Below are 14,301 nucleotides of genomic sequence, written 5' to 3'. Positions count from 1 at the left end.
CCACTGTCGAACAGCTCTTACTGTCAGGAAGTTCTTCCTAATGTTTAGGTGGAATCTTCTTTCTTGTAGTTTGGATCCATTGCTCCGTGTCCGCTTCTCTGGAGCAGCAGAAAACAACCTTTCTCCCTCCTCTATGTGACATCCTTTTATATATTTGAACATGGCTATCATATCACCCCTTAACCTCCTCTTCTCCAGGCTAAACATGCCCAGCTCCCTTAGCCGTTCCTCATAAGGCATCGTTTCCAGGCCTTGGACCATTTTGGTTGCCCTCCTCTGGACACGTTCCAGTTTGTCAGTGTCCTTCTTGAATTGTGGTGCCCAGAACTGGACACAGTACTCCAGGTGTGGTCTGACCAGAGCAGAATACAGTGGCACTATTACTTCCCTTGATCTAGATGCTATACTCCTATTGATGCAGCCCAGAATTGCATTGGCTTTTTTAGCTGCCGCGTCACACTGTTGGCTCATGTCAAGTTTGTGGTCAACCAAGACTCCTAGATCCTTTTCACATGTACTGCTCTCAAGCCAGGTGTCACCCATGTTGTATTTGTGCCTCTCATTTTTTTTGCCCAAGTGCAATACTTTACATTTCTCCCTGTTAAAATCCAGGGAATTTTAAAATTCAATTGTCAGTTGTTACCACACAATACATAAATGCATGCATGTAAAGCTTATTTTTACTCTAGGCATTCTTTCAAAATGCTGGTTGTTAAAATTATAACCCCATAAGTCTCCCATCATGCTCATCAAGTATATCTGGATGGATATATACATATATGTTATGCAGCAGAATGCTGATTTCAGAACAGTTTTAGAGGTCTTTGGCATGCGTTATAATCCCATATTCAAAGGCACCTTAAAGTCTTCTTTAGGTATAGTAAAACTGCTTGGAAATGTGTGGAATTAAAAAATAACAACACAACCCCACTGACTTTGTTTGTGTTAACAGGATGAGAAAGTGCAAGGCTTCCTGTTATGCATGTGTGACAGCTGTAGATAAGTGGGGAGGCCCAAACAGGAAATCCGTCTTGCTTCTGCAGCATGACTTGTCTGAAGCTCAGGAACCATCTTAGATTGAAGTATCAATGGCATGATGTGCTGCTGCTGATCGAAACATGGGAGACATAGTGAAGAAGAACTTGGAGGAGGAATCTCCGTTGCCTTTGGAAAATGAGTGCTCCAGGAACATGGGAGAGCTTGTGGAGGTCTCCATCAGTGAAAGGGTTAAGTTTGATGACACAGGCCTATCCATGGTGCTGCAGAACGGCTTGGAGAACCTCCGACTGGAAAACTCTCTCACAGACGTTACCCTGTGTGTGGGCAACATGAAATTCTCATGCCACCGAGTGGTTCTAGCAGCGGCAAGCAATTACTTTAGGTAAGGGAGATATTTAAAATTAAGTATTTCCCCCCCTCTCCTCTCATTTGGATGTTCAATTGCAACCAGAAATAGTTAAGCAGGCAAGATGGGAAATTGACATTTCCCGAGCACTTGATTTGAAACCTACCCCAACAGTCTATGAGCTTCCAAAATGTCTATATTTGGTGGCATGTCAGAAGAAGGGTGATAATTACAGCATCCAGAATATTAACTGAGAATGCTAGGTATGTGGGATAGAAAAATTTTGAATATAGGAACAGACATGCAATCGATTACAGTTCCCCGTTTCCCCCTCCATAACCAATCCCATCTATGTCCAGATACGTAATTGTATTGGTAATAAAAAAAATAAAATATTAATTCAACAGCTGCCCCTTAAAAAGCGTTGTTCCACAGGCTCCTGGGTGTTTTAGGTAGTAGGTCACGACTGGACCTAGTGGTCAGGGGTCCCTTTACCTTTACCTTTTTATGTTATCATTAATGCAGTTGAATGTGTGGAAGGTAAATGATCCTTTCCCCAAAAAACCTGTTTCCATGAGGAGGGCGACATATGGCAAAAGCAATCAATGAGGGGAAAGGAGTGTGCTTCCTATTTTTCTTGGAGTTCTAAAATTAAGAAAGTAATTTGAGAAATGGGAAAAACACATGGAAGGAAGACACTGAAATCCAGCAGGGTCACCTTCTGTAGCGTATGCTAGGAAATGGTGTTCCTTCTGGAAACTGTGAGAAAATATGCCGAATGAATAGTGAGAAACAAAATACTCCACTATCATGTTACTAATTACACTGGAAAATAAAAGAATTTTTTTTATCAATCCCTGTCAGTGAGAATTATTGTGACATGGGGATAGATTTTATTATATTTTTTAATGGTAAAAGAAACATTATTAACTTCTGGTGCCAAAAGTTACTCAGTCAGGTCAAGGTGTGAAATTTATACTAGCTGGTAGAACAGAAGGGGGGAATGTTTGGCGTATTTAATTCCAAATGTAATTGGGGCCATTTTAGGCACTTATTGCTGGCCTCTGTATTTCTACTCATCATAATGCATTTTTTAAAGTAGCTAACGCAGGACTTTATCCACTTTTATCCACTTTATCAATTCACAGAAAACTATCCCTTGCACAGTCACAGAAAACTAACAAAATTATTTTGACACAAGATCTTGCCTTTCTTTTGGGATAAGAGAATGCTTCTGGTATCTTGGATATGAGGTGTCTTACAACCATAATTCAAATCTACTAGTCTCATTTTAATGTCTCATTTTTGGTTACTGTTTGTGGGGAAGGGGTGAAGCGATACTCAGAAATATTAAATGACTAAGCTTCCAATCCTGTGCATGCTTGGGAGGAGTATCATTTAATTCAGCAAGAGTTTCAAGTGAATGTGGATAGGCTCAGTCTGTAAATTAATCTTACAATGGTGTAGCTATCTATACTGGTCTTCTGACAGGTGAGTATTTGCCATTCAGCTACTCATAGTTAACGATTCCATAAGAATACATATTTACATCAGATATTTCGAAAACCACATAACGTTCTCCACCAGATAATTCCATGGACCATCCCATGTGATTGGCACAACCTTTTATCTTTGGGGAGAGAGGACTTCTGATGACTTACTAAGCCAAAAACATGTACATGTTGTTTTGATGAAACGTGACTTTAATATTTCTCCGCCATGCTTAGAACAACCCCCCACCTTGAGAACTAGGCACAATAGCTTTGGTTCAGCTTTATGCAGAAAAGGGGTTGCCTGTGTGAAGTTTATCTGGGCTCCTTTCTGACTGCTTAGCCTTGAAAAAGCCCAAATGTTTCTATCTTCAAAGAAGGGAAGCAAGATTAATATACCCTGCTGTAAACCAACAAGTTACGCTGAAAAAAACAATTCCAATCAGACAATTGACCAAGAGGTCCTTGAAACACACAATTATTCGATACAGCAATATTTGAGTGTTAGATGTGAGAAAACAAATGTCAAGAGAGTGACAGTAACTCCAGGATTCTGAAATGCTGAAACACAGATATGTATACCTAGTGTAGCAGAGTGATTAAGAACATACATTAGAAACTGGGAGGTTTCCAACTGAAATCTCAGCTCAGCCTTGAACTTCACTGGGTAGCCCCAGACAAGCCACTGTTCCTCACCCTTAGCTCTTATCTGTATTAGGAGGAGGAGTACAATAATAATAATAATAATAATAATAATAATAATAATAATAATAATAATAATATACCATACAAAGTTATTGTAAGGCTATATCAGGGCAAGATGTGGTGGCTCAATTATTTCTTGATGAGACCGATCATTTAGATCCTTTTCAAACTGGCTTCCATCTCAGATTTGGGATAGACATTCCCTTGTTCACTGTGATGAGATAGACAAGGGAGTGTATTCCCATTGATTTGTCCTCTCAGTGGTTTTCAATACCATTTACTCTGGTACCCTTCTGAACTATCTGACTATATTGTGGTTCAAATTCTCATCTTTCTGAAAGACTTCCTAGGAGGACATTCTGAGAAACTGCTGCTCCACCCTGAACAATGGCTTATGGCGGGCTTCTTCAAACTCGGCCCTCCATATGTTTTGAGACTACAGTTCCCACATCCCTGACCGCTGATCCTGCTAGCTAGGGATCACGGGAGCTGTAGGCCAAAAACATCTGGCGGGCTGAGTTTGAGGAAGCCTGGCTTATTGGGTACTGAATGGGTTCATCTGGTCCCTTGTGCTGTTTAACATCCCCATGAAACCACTGGATGACGTCCTCCATACATTTCAGTTGAGGTGTCATCAATATGCTGAAGATACCCAGCTGCTCTGCCTTTCATTTCCATCTTTTGATCCTAGGGAGGCTGTGGAGCGGTATTGGTGCTTGTACTTATTTTAAAACATTTATTAGCCACTCATCTCTCAGAGAGGGTTCAGCAACATCTGGAGGGCCACAGGCTACCTGTCCCTCTTATAACATGCTCTATATGGGGCTGTCTCTGAAACTTCATCAGAAACAAAATACAGCTGCCAAGGTGTTAATGGAGGCTCAAAGGAAAGATAATCTATTCCAGCATCATGCCATATTTATTGATTACAAATTTGTTCCTGGTGTCAATTCAAAGTATTGATGTTTACAACCCCAATGGCTTAGAAGGAGAACTGTGCCATCCCATGTGAATTTTCCTCTGGTCAATATGTGAGACTCTGATTTATGTCTTCTTGCCATCTGAAGTATGACAGATGAGCACTGAGAAGAGGTTCTTCTTTGTCCTGGCACCAGCATGAGATCCACACAGTTCCACCTCTGCTTGGCTTTTGGCTTTTGGAATAAAACCACATTTATTCCATACTCATTAGCTGATTAGATACAACATTTTATTTATTTATTTTAATTTTTCAAATCTGAATTATAATAAGACACTATAGCCCAATGCAGTATGTATACAAACAATATCAAAAACAAATTAATAGCATGTGTTAAAAACAAGAATCTTTTAATAATAACGTTCAGACTTACCGTATAAGATGTACTTTAGTGTGTACTGAGCTTGCCATGTTTTATAGATCAGTTCGGTGGTTTTAAAGGATTGCTCTTATGGTTTTGTAGTTACATTTTTTATTATTGCTCTGATCTGATATATATTGTTAGCAACTTTCAATAGAAAAATAGCATAAACATACTTTAAAATAAATTACATATGAAGTGTTTGGGGGAGTATTAGTATGTTTGTTTCCAGAGTGTATTTCAGAATGACTGGTCTTCCAAGAAATTACGTATTTTCCCCTTCAGGGCAATGTTTTGCAATGACTTGAAAGAAAAGTATGAAGAAAAAATTGTAATTAAGGGAGTTGATGCTGAAACAATGCAGATTCTTTTGGATTACACTTACACAAGCAAAGTGCTGATCACTAAGGAAAATGTCCAGAAAGTCCTGGAAGCCGCTAGTCTTTTTCAGGTTAGTGAAGTAAAATATTTACAGCACATAGAAACCATACCAAATTCATGTGAGTACTAGTTTTAGCTCATTGTTTAGTGTGAAAATGGCTAATTGACAGCTGTTGGATTAGTCTTCGGGCAACTTGAATTTTACCATGAAACAATATTTTGCTTTGGGATTTCATTGGCTGCTCTATTTAATGACTAGATCTAATGTTCAGCCTAAGTTCACAAGCAAGGCGTGCTGTGTGAATCAAAACGTGCTTACTCAGAAGTAAGTCCAAGATCAATTCCCAATTAAGTGTGCAAAGCACTGCAGCCTTAAACTGGTTTTTGCTGTTTAAGGGCTGGCTCTGCCTGCCTGCCTTACCCAGCTCCTTCTTCTTCTTTGGCAATCACTTGTAGCCAAGTAAGATTGTCTTCCATAAACACGGTTTTAACAGTGAGTCTGTAAGTGACCATGGAGGCCAATTCTGGATCCACACATCCTTCCACAATGGGGACATTGGTTTCCGGACAGGAGTTGATCATGGTGAGGGTTTGCCAAGCGTGCCTTTCCCTTAGCACGTTTCTCCCTTTCGTCCTGAGTTTGAGTATCTTAAGAGCCCATGACACCTTTGGTAAAGGCTGTTCGCCAGTTGGATTATCGTCTTCCAAAGCAACTACTCTATTCCAAACTAAATAATGGAAAGTGTACCCAACTCCACCCCCCACCCCCAAAGTTGTGAGGAAGGCTGCCTGCTTGCCTATGACAGGACAGACTGGAGTGCTGTCCTTGTGTCCATCCCTGGTTCTGCTACTTTGATAATGCTGCTCCTACCCTTAACTGACCATGATGGCTGTGTTCTGCCTCCACAATGAGAGGCAGCAGAAACCATAATGGACCAATTTGCTCATCCCTACACCTACCCTGGGACGCAGGTGGCGCTGTGGGTTAAACCACAGAGCCTAGGACTTGCCTATCAGAAGGTCGGCGGTTCGAATCCCCGCGACGGGGTGAGCTCCCATTGCTCGGTCCCTGCTCCTGCCAACCTAGCAGTTCAAAAGCATGTCAAAGTGCAAGTAGATAACTAGGTACCGCTCTGGCGGGAAGGTAAACGGCGTTTCCGTGCACTGCTCTGGTTCACCAGAAGCGGCTTAGTCATGCTGGCCACATTACCCGGAAGCTGTACGCCGGCTCCCTTGGTCAATAAAGCGAGATGAGCACCGCAACCCCAGAGTCAGTCACGACTGGACCTAATGGTCAGGGGTCCGTTTACACCTTTACACCTACCCCACTTTAATGGGACTGGCATAATGAGGACTACCTAAAATAGCTCAAAGTATCAAGCAAGCTTTTTAATTTTTCAGCTTGATCACAACAATAATAAAAAGTGCTGAAGCACGTGAATTATTTTTAAATGGACCAGCATTCCTTCCAGTTTTTGTCCCATTAACTTGTAGTTCCAGCCCTGCCTGGCTCCACTCCATGTGTGGCAGATAAAGCTGGCTGTAAATATGATACAGAGGGGAAGTTTATTAAATGGAATAAGTACATCTAATTTTTATTTGAGAGCTTCGTTTCTTTAAATGTTTGCCCACATGTATCTTTAAAAAACAGGAACCAGTGGTTTATAGGCCAGGTCTGTTATGATAAGTAGCCTAAATGTGTCAACAGGACATGGCTCTCAGCACAAAACTGCTGTAAACACTTCTTTAAAATACACCATCACCATTAAAAATGGTATTTCAGATTTTTCACTTCCCTCTTTTCCTTTTAGCTACTTTTTTTTTAAAAAAAAAAAGTCATGCACTACTTTGTACTCCATCAGCTCTAAGGTTAGGTGCATATTATTTAAAAAGTTATGGAGAAAACTGCTGAACTATTGATATCTGGAAGCACCCTGAGTGCTTAGCCTTTCCTTGAGATTTTAGCTGGGATTTTGGTATGTATAGTGTTACATGCCAAGGAGTGTGGTGGAGTCTCCTTCTTTGGAGGTCTTTAAGCAGAGGCTTGACAACCATATGTCAGGAGTGCTCTGATTGTGTTTCCTGCTTGGCAGGGGGTTGGACTCGATGGCCCTTGTGGTCTCTTCCAACTCTATGATTCTATGATTCTATGATTCTATGCCACTCCCAATCTCTGAGCGGTGCAAGATTCAAGGGAGTTCCAGGTGTACTATCCAGGGCCCATGTTTCCTTTGTTATCCAGGGTTAACCAAAGGCAGCATTCTTTCCTGAGTAACAATGAAAACAAATTCACAGTAAACTGAAGTCTGAGATGGGTGCAATTAGAACTAGTAATCTCTCAAACCCATTCCCACCCAGTCAATCTGATCTTCCCTTCACCCTCTTTCAACATTTGATCCAGACCATGTGCATGGTATGTTGAGGCGAAAACCTCTTATACCACCATCATCATTTTATGTGTATGCTGCCTTTCCATGCTAAAACCATGCTCAAGGCAGCTTACAACATAAAAATATTTACTTAAATTACAAACATAAAGGTTAGGTCCAGTCGTGGCCGACTCTGGGATTGGCGGCGCTCATCTTGCTTTACTGGCCGAGGGAGCCAGCGTACAGCTTCCAGGTCATGTGGCCAGCATGACTAAGCCGCTTCTGGTCGTTTACCTTCCTGCTGGAGCAGTACCTATTTATCTACTTGCACTTTGAGGTGCTTTCGAACTGCTAGGTTGGCAGGAGCAGGGACCGAGCAACGGGAGCTCACCCCATTGCGGGGATTCGAACCACTGACCTTCCAATCAGCAAGCCCTAGGCTCAGTGGTTTAGACTACAGCCAACAAGAAATAAGCACATCAAAAAGTACAGAACCAAATGGAACAATCTGCATATAAATCATAATAAGATCTAAAAATAAAGATACAAAAAAACCTCCCTAAACAATACGGCCAGCAATGCAGGGAGCAAGTCTTCCAGGACTCACAGTCAAGATCGGGCATCCCCAAACTCGGCCCTCCAGCTGTTTTGGGACTACAACTCCCACCATCCCTAGCTAACAGGGCCAGTGGTCAGGGATGATGGGAGTTGTAGTCCCAAAACAGCTGGAGGGCTGAGTTTGGGGATGGTGTCTTGTCAAGATGGTGTCTGGACACTTCAGGAGCCTCACCTTTTGTACAGGCTCTTACACTCTCCAAATGATTGTGCATATAGGCCCTGTGACATCAGTTTTGCTTACCTCTCTCGCCCTGACCTAGCCACTGTGATCCACGCGACGGTCACCTCCAGACTGGATTATTGTAACTTGCTCTACGTGGGGCTGCCCTTGAGACTGACCCAGAAACTCCAGCGGGTGCAGAATGCTGCAGCGAGAATCCTTACGGGGTCTTCGCTGCGAGATCACATTCACCCGGTGCTATACCAGCTGCACTGGCTCCCGGTGGAGTACAGGATCAGGTTTAAGGTGCTGGTTTTAACCTTTAAAGCCCTATACGGCCTAGGACCCTCGTACCTACGGGACCGCCTCTCCTGGTATGTCCCACAGAGAAACTTACGGTCTTCAAATAAAAACATCTTGAAGGTCCCAGGCCACAGAGAAGTTAGGCTGGCCTCAACTAGAGCCAGGGCTTTTTCGGCTGTGGCTCCAATCTGGTGGAACACTCTGTCACAAGAGACCAGGGCCCTGCGGGACTTGACATCTTTCCGCAGGGCCTGCAAGACAGAGCTGTTCCACCAGGCCTTTGGCCAGGGCACAGCCTGACTCCCTCCCTCGGCAATCTTCGCGGAGCCCTGCCCCAATGGTTGCCAGTGGCTTGATTTGAATTAACTTTATAATGAATGATTTTAGAGTGTTGTTTGTGTTGTACTGTTTTATTGTTGTTAGCCGCCCTGAGCCCGGCTTCGGCTGGGGAGGGCGGGATATAAATATAATTTATTATTATATTATTATTACCTGACAGTGTTTATCTTCCCACTCATCACAGAATTCCTTTCTCCCCTGGAATCCCCACTTACCACATCCCAGCATTTTGAAAGTTTATTATACAGATGAGCAGCATCAAGCTCAGCGAAGCATAAGAAGCCCCTTGCTGGGTCAGACCAAAGGCCCATCGAGTCCATCATCCTGTTCCCACAGTGACCAATCAGATGCCTATGGGGAGACTGCAAGCTGAGTGCAACAGCACTCTCCCCGCTTTTGGTTCCCAGAAACTGGCATTCAGAGGCAAATTGCCTTCACCAGCAATGCATACTAAACATGGCATTTGCACATTTTACATCAGGGACATTGCTTCCTCACATTCTTAAGATTTGTTAAGAGCAGTAAAATAAACGAACAAGCGCAGGAGGGCGTGTCTGCAGAGTAACTTAATGTGCTTCCTTTTCTGCTTGTAGTTTTTGCGAATGGTAGAAGCTTGCTCCAATTTTCTCAATGAAGCTCTTCATCCAGAAAACTGTGTTGGGATTCTGAGACTGGCTGATGCTCATTCACTTGATAAACTGAAGCAGCAGGTCAAGGGGTATATTATCCAGAATTTTTCCCAAGTACTGAATTACGACGAGTTCTTAGAACTGCCTGTGGATGTCCTATATAGTATGCTCAAGAGTGATGAACTCTGTGTCACTGACGAAGCTCAAGTGTTTGAAATGGTTATAAACTGGGTGCATTACAAAATAGCAGAAAGACTTCCTCTCCTTCCTTACATCCTTGAGGGTGTCAGACTACCCCTTCTGGACCCTTGGTATTTTGTAGAGACTGTAGAAGCTGAGCCACTGATCCGACAGTGCCCTGATGTCTTTCCTCTGCTTCAAGAAGCCAGAATGTACCATCTATCAGGGAACGAGGTGAGTTAAATGTTGATTGTATTAAGAAAAAGTTCAGACTAGTGATTCAGTGAGTTGCTTGAAGTGTCTATAGGTACTCTGCAATGAGCTTTCTGTGGTGTTCCTGCTTGTGGCAGTGCCATCCTGCCTTTTGGGAATGCTAACTTACTAACATCCATCTCTATGGTAACATTTTCAAGAAGGTAACCATGTTAATCTCGTCCAGAAAAGACAACATATAGATTTGTGGCACCATAAAGACTAACAGATATACAGTAGAGTGGTTCAATTACTTACATCTTTTGCCCCCGTAACCATGAACATACATACACTGTTCTTTCTGCCTCTGGTGAAGTCCATGAAAGCTTTTGCCCTAATAAACGAGACTTTGAGGAGGTGATACAAGATTCCCCCACCTGTGACTATTTTTTGGGTATGAGTATCAATGTATGGGAGTTGGACAGCTGCCATACTTTCCCTTTGAACACCTTATCAGTATATATTTGGAAAGAGGAAGAAGGCTAAAGTTTGTAATGCAGATTCACAAGCTATTGTCATGGAAAGTTAAGTTCAGGGTGCTTTATGGTGTGAGTTGGACTGTATATATTGAATATTCTTTCAAGCAAGAAAGAAGTCTGCATAAAAAGAAAGAGAAATTCACACCCCTTTGTACTTATATAGTACTATATAAGTAAATAAATAAATAAGTACTAGTTTTATATTATGCTGATACTGATAATTTTATTGATCTAGTATTAGTAACAACTTATACTAGGAGTGGTGAACCTGTGGCCTTTCAGATGTTGTTCTGACTACAATCTCCATCATCCCTGACCATTGGCCACGTCGTTCAGTGCTGATGGGAGCTGAAGTCCAACAACTTCTGGAGGGCCACAGGTTCCTGACCTCAGTCACCAGTTCAGGTCTTCTACGGCCTCATAAGCAAAGAAGAAATTGAATTGGGTGGCATCAGCATATCAATGGCATTTCACAGCACATATTTGAATAACTTCCCTCCAGTGGTATCACATAGAAGTTATAAAGCAGGGAGGACAGGATGAGGAGACCTGTGGAGCCACCCTGGGCTCCTTTGGGAGGAAGGTTGAGATACAAATTGAATAGGTAGAGCAAGGCGAGATGCAGAGCAATCGTTTCCCAGCATAACTTTCAGAAAAAGATCTTCCATGTAAGACTAGAGCCATCAAAATGGTGGTTAACCAACTTCCATCTGTCAGTATGAATGCCATCGAGAGGTCCAGGAGAATGAACAGGGTTGTACTTCCCCTGTTATTCCCTCAGCACAAGGTGAGGCGATCAAGGCCATTTCAGTGGCAATTCCGACCTGATTCCAGATTGAAATGGGTCTAATTCAGGAGCAGCCCTCTAGACTTTGATGGACTTCAGCTCCAGCCTACATGGCCAATTGTCAGGGTTGGTGGATGCTGGAGAGTCACATTTTCTCCATCTCTGGTATAAATAGTCAGTGTTATCCAAGAATATTGAAACTGTATGGCCACAATTTGCTCAGTCGTTAGGGGAAAAGGTGGAGGGTTTTTTATGTTAGACTAAACATAATTTCATAGAGCTAGGCATGTGTGTCTTATGAAGAATATTTTTAAATAGGTAACAACCATGCATTAAATGCATGCAAGCAACTCTTAAAATCATGCCTTCTAGATCTTTTGGAATAATCTGTGAAACGTTTACTACAATATATTGTATACACCAGTACACTGATCAGGATGAGTTTGGTAACTTGCAGTTATATGAGTTTTATTGTACACTGTTTTTCTAATTAAAAAATATAAAAAAATGAGCACAGCTTGCATTCGGAAGGTGGGTAGACACTCTTGAAGGTGTCTGGAGCTTGGCATGTTCCTAGGGGAATTATTTACTGGGAGTGAAGGGGGGCTTTTGTTAAAATGTTAAAAGATAAAGATCTTTCCAGCCCTTTGCTTTCATTTAGATCATTTCTGAAAGAACAAAGCCGAGAATGCACGAATTCCAGTCAGAGGTCTTCATGATCATAGGTGGCTGCACAAAGGATGAAAAGTTTGTAGCTGAAGTCACCTGCCTTGATCCTTTGAGGCGCAGTCGTTTGGAAGTGGCAAAACTGCCCAACACGGAACAAGAAGCCGAGTGTGAGAATAAAAAATGGGTGGAGTTTGCTTGTGCCACATTAAAAAATGAAGTCTACATATCGGGTAAGGAAGATCATAATGCCCATGGAAATAAACGAGGGAGGAAAAATAGTTACAGCACGAGACTCTTAATCTCAGGGTCCTGGGTTTTAGCTCCACATGGGACAAAAGATTCCTGCATTGCAGGGGGTTGGACTAGATAATCCTTGTGATCCCTTCCAACTTTACAATTCTATGATTCTGTGACCTGAGACTATTAAACATTAGGTTTAAGTAACAATGTTCATACAGTGGTGCCTTGCAAGACGAAAAGAATCCATTCTGAGAGTCTCTTCGTCTAGCGGTTTTTTTGTCTTGCGAAGCAAGCCCATTGACGGATTAGCGGATTAGCGCTATTAGCGGCTTATCGTCTTATTGGATCAGCTGATAAGCGGCTTAGCGGCTTAGAAAAAGGGGGGGAACCCGCAGGAACTCGCAAGACATTTTCGTCTTGCGAAGCAAGCCCATAGGAGATTCATTTTGCAAAGCACCTCCAAAACGGAAAACTCTTTCGTCTAGCGAGTTTTCCGTCTTGCAAGGCATTCGTCTTGCGGGGCACCACTGTAGTTCTTTCAGGAGTCGGACTGTTGCCAAACTATAAGTTTGCAGTCAAATTGCTGTTATCCTACAATGCTTTTGTTGTGGAAGTTTTACCCTCAGTTTTTTAAAAAAGAATTGAGCTGGCTCTTGGAGAATATTGCTATATGTATTTAGAAATCAAAAATCTAGGAAGAAATTCTGGAAGTTTGGTTCTAATTGGGTATCTTACATTCATCACAGGAGGGAAAGAAACGCAACATGAAGTTTGGAAATATAATTCATCCATCAACAAATGGATCCAAATTGAATATTTGAACGTTGGAAGATGGAGACACAAAATGGCCGTATTGGGTGGCAAGGTGTATGTCATTGGTGGTTACGACGGCATACAAAGAATCAACAGTGTGGAGACATATGATTCTTTTCACAACTGTTGGTCAGAGGTAAAGTACAGATGTGCTTTTGGTATTGATGAAACAGGAAACAGACTAGAATAACGACTTTCTACTCTCAGATGTTGGTTAATAGACAAATGGTGTTTTCACACCAAAAATGTGTGGGTTTTTTTGTTTTTGTTTTTTGCATTTCCTGCATCTATAATGCAAATGTAAGATTATCCAGAAGATAAATTTAGAATGGTGTTTTCTTTTTACCCAATCAACCATCATACATGGATGCACATTATGCAAAACAAAGGTGGCAATTCTAGACATTTACCTGGAAGTAAGTTCCTTTGAATGCCATGGGCATCTTAATTGCGTCAGTCGTACACTCGTCGTCCCTTGCCCCCAACTCATTTCTCTCCTCTTTACTTTTTTTAAAAAAAGGAGAATTAATATACATGAGCATGAAGTCCTGATGAATCTTCAGCACATTCCTCAATTCTGTTGTTTTGCATTATTGTAGGCAGCTCCTCTCATGGTCAACGTCAGTTCATTTGGGGCCGCCAGTTACAAGAAGAAGCTCTATGTGATTGGAGGAGGACCCAATGGAAAGCTGGCCACGGACAAAACACAATGTTATGACCCAGCAACAAACAACTGGAGCTTAAAATCACCCATGCCAGTTGAGGCAAAATGTGTCAATGCCACCAGTTTCCATGACCACATCTATGTTGTGGGTAGGTACAGCTCTGGTTCCTCTGTGAATCACCACTTGGAGGAATGGGGATAGTTTTGAATTCCATGTTGAGAAATTTTTTAATGGGTTGTGCATGCACACAGAGAAGTGTAAATTGTGGGATGGGTTTTAATGGTTTTGGCTGACTGGTTGGCATCCATCTGTCTCGGGAGACAATGGAAGAATGCACCTTTGGTGGAGAAGTCAAATGGTTGGAGAGTTACAGGACTGGTAGGAGAGGGTATATTAATTGTGATTTATCCCTCTGGGCGCCCACATGTGTGGGTTGAGAGCATAGGAATTAGGCTATAAAATCTTGTTTGACCAAAAGTAAACTGGCTTCCCCTTTCTACCCACTTGACAAAGAATCAGGCAACAAATGGGGAAGTC

General features: G+C 42.1%; 2 protein-coding genes across 7 annotated transcripts in view; one reads left to right on the top strand and one right to left on the bottom strand.

Annotated features, from left to right (window-relative positions):
- Window positions 1-14,301, top strand: part of KLHL6 (kelch like family member 6) — a 51,248-nt gene that overhangs the window by 2,353 nt on the left and 34,594 nt on the right. For all 5 annotated transcript variants that reach the window (XR_014007392.1, XM_081191110.1, XM_081191109.1 and 2 more), the window contains 6 exons: window positions 953-1,381; window positions 5,166-5,331; window positions 9,644-10,093; window positions 12,039-12,276; window positions 13,033-13,235; window positions 13,699-13,912. Coding sequence is in view for 4 of the 5 variants with exons in the window: in XM_081191110.1 (XP_081047236.1) it covers window positions 1,119-1,381; window positions 5,166-5,331; window positions 9,644-10,093; window positions 12,039-12,276; window positions 13,033-13,235; window positions 13,699-13,912 (1,534 nt within the window). In the remaining variant the exon portion in view is untranslated. The remainder of the gene's footprint in view (window positions 1-952; window positions 1,382-5,165; window positions 5,332-9,643; window positions 10,094-12,038; window positions 12,277-13,032; window positions 13,236-13,698; window positions 13,913-14,301) is intronic.
- The window catches only part of GPR148 (G protein-coupled receptor 148), a 106,636-nt gene continuing 96,669 nt past the window's right edge, over window positions 4,335-14,301 (bottom strand). Inside the window, exon 3 of one of the 2 annotated variants that reach the window (XR_014007394.1) lies at window positions 4,335-4,687. The gene's annotated coding sequence lies outside the window, so the exon portion shown is untranslated. Of the gene's footprint in view, window positions 4,688-4,808; window positions 5,184-14,301 lie in introns of those variants that run through there. The other variant, XR_014007395.1, reaches the window with a different exon arrangement.

This window comes from Podarcis bocagei (assembly GCF_964188305.1).
Source record: "Podarcis bocagei genome assembly, chromosome: 4".
NCBI classification, from domain to species: Eukaryota; Metazoa; Chordata; class Lepidosauria; order Squamata; family Lacertidae; genus Podarcis; species Podarcis bocagei.
Note: the sequence above shows the minus strand (reverse complement) of the source record. Positions and strands in the feature narration are given on the sequence as shown.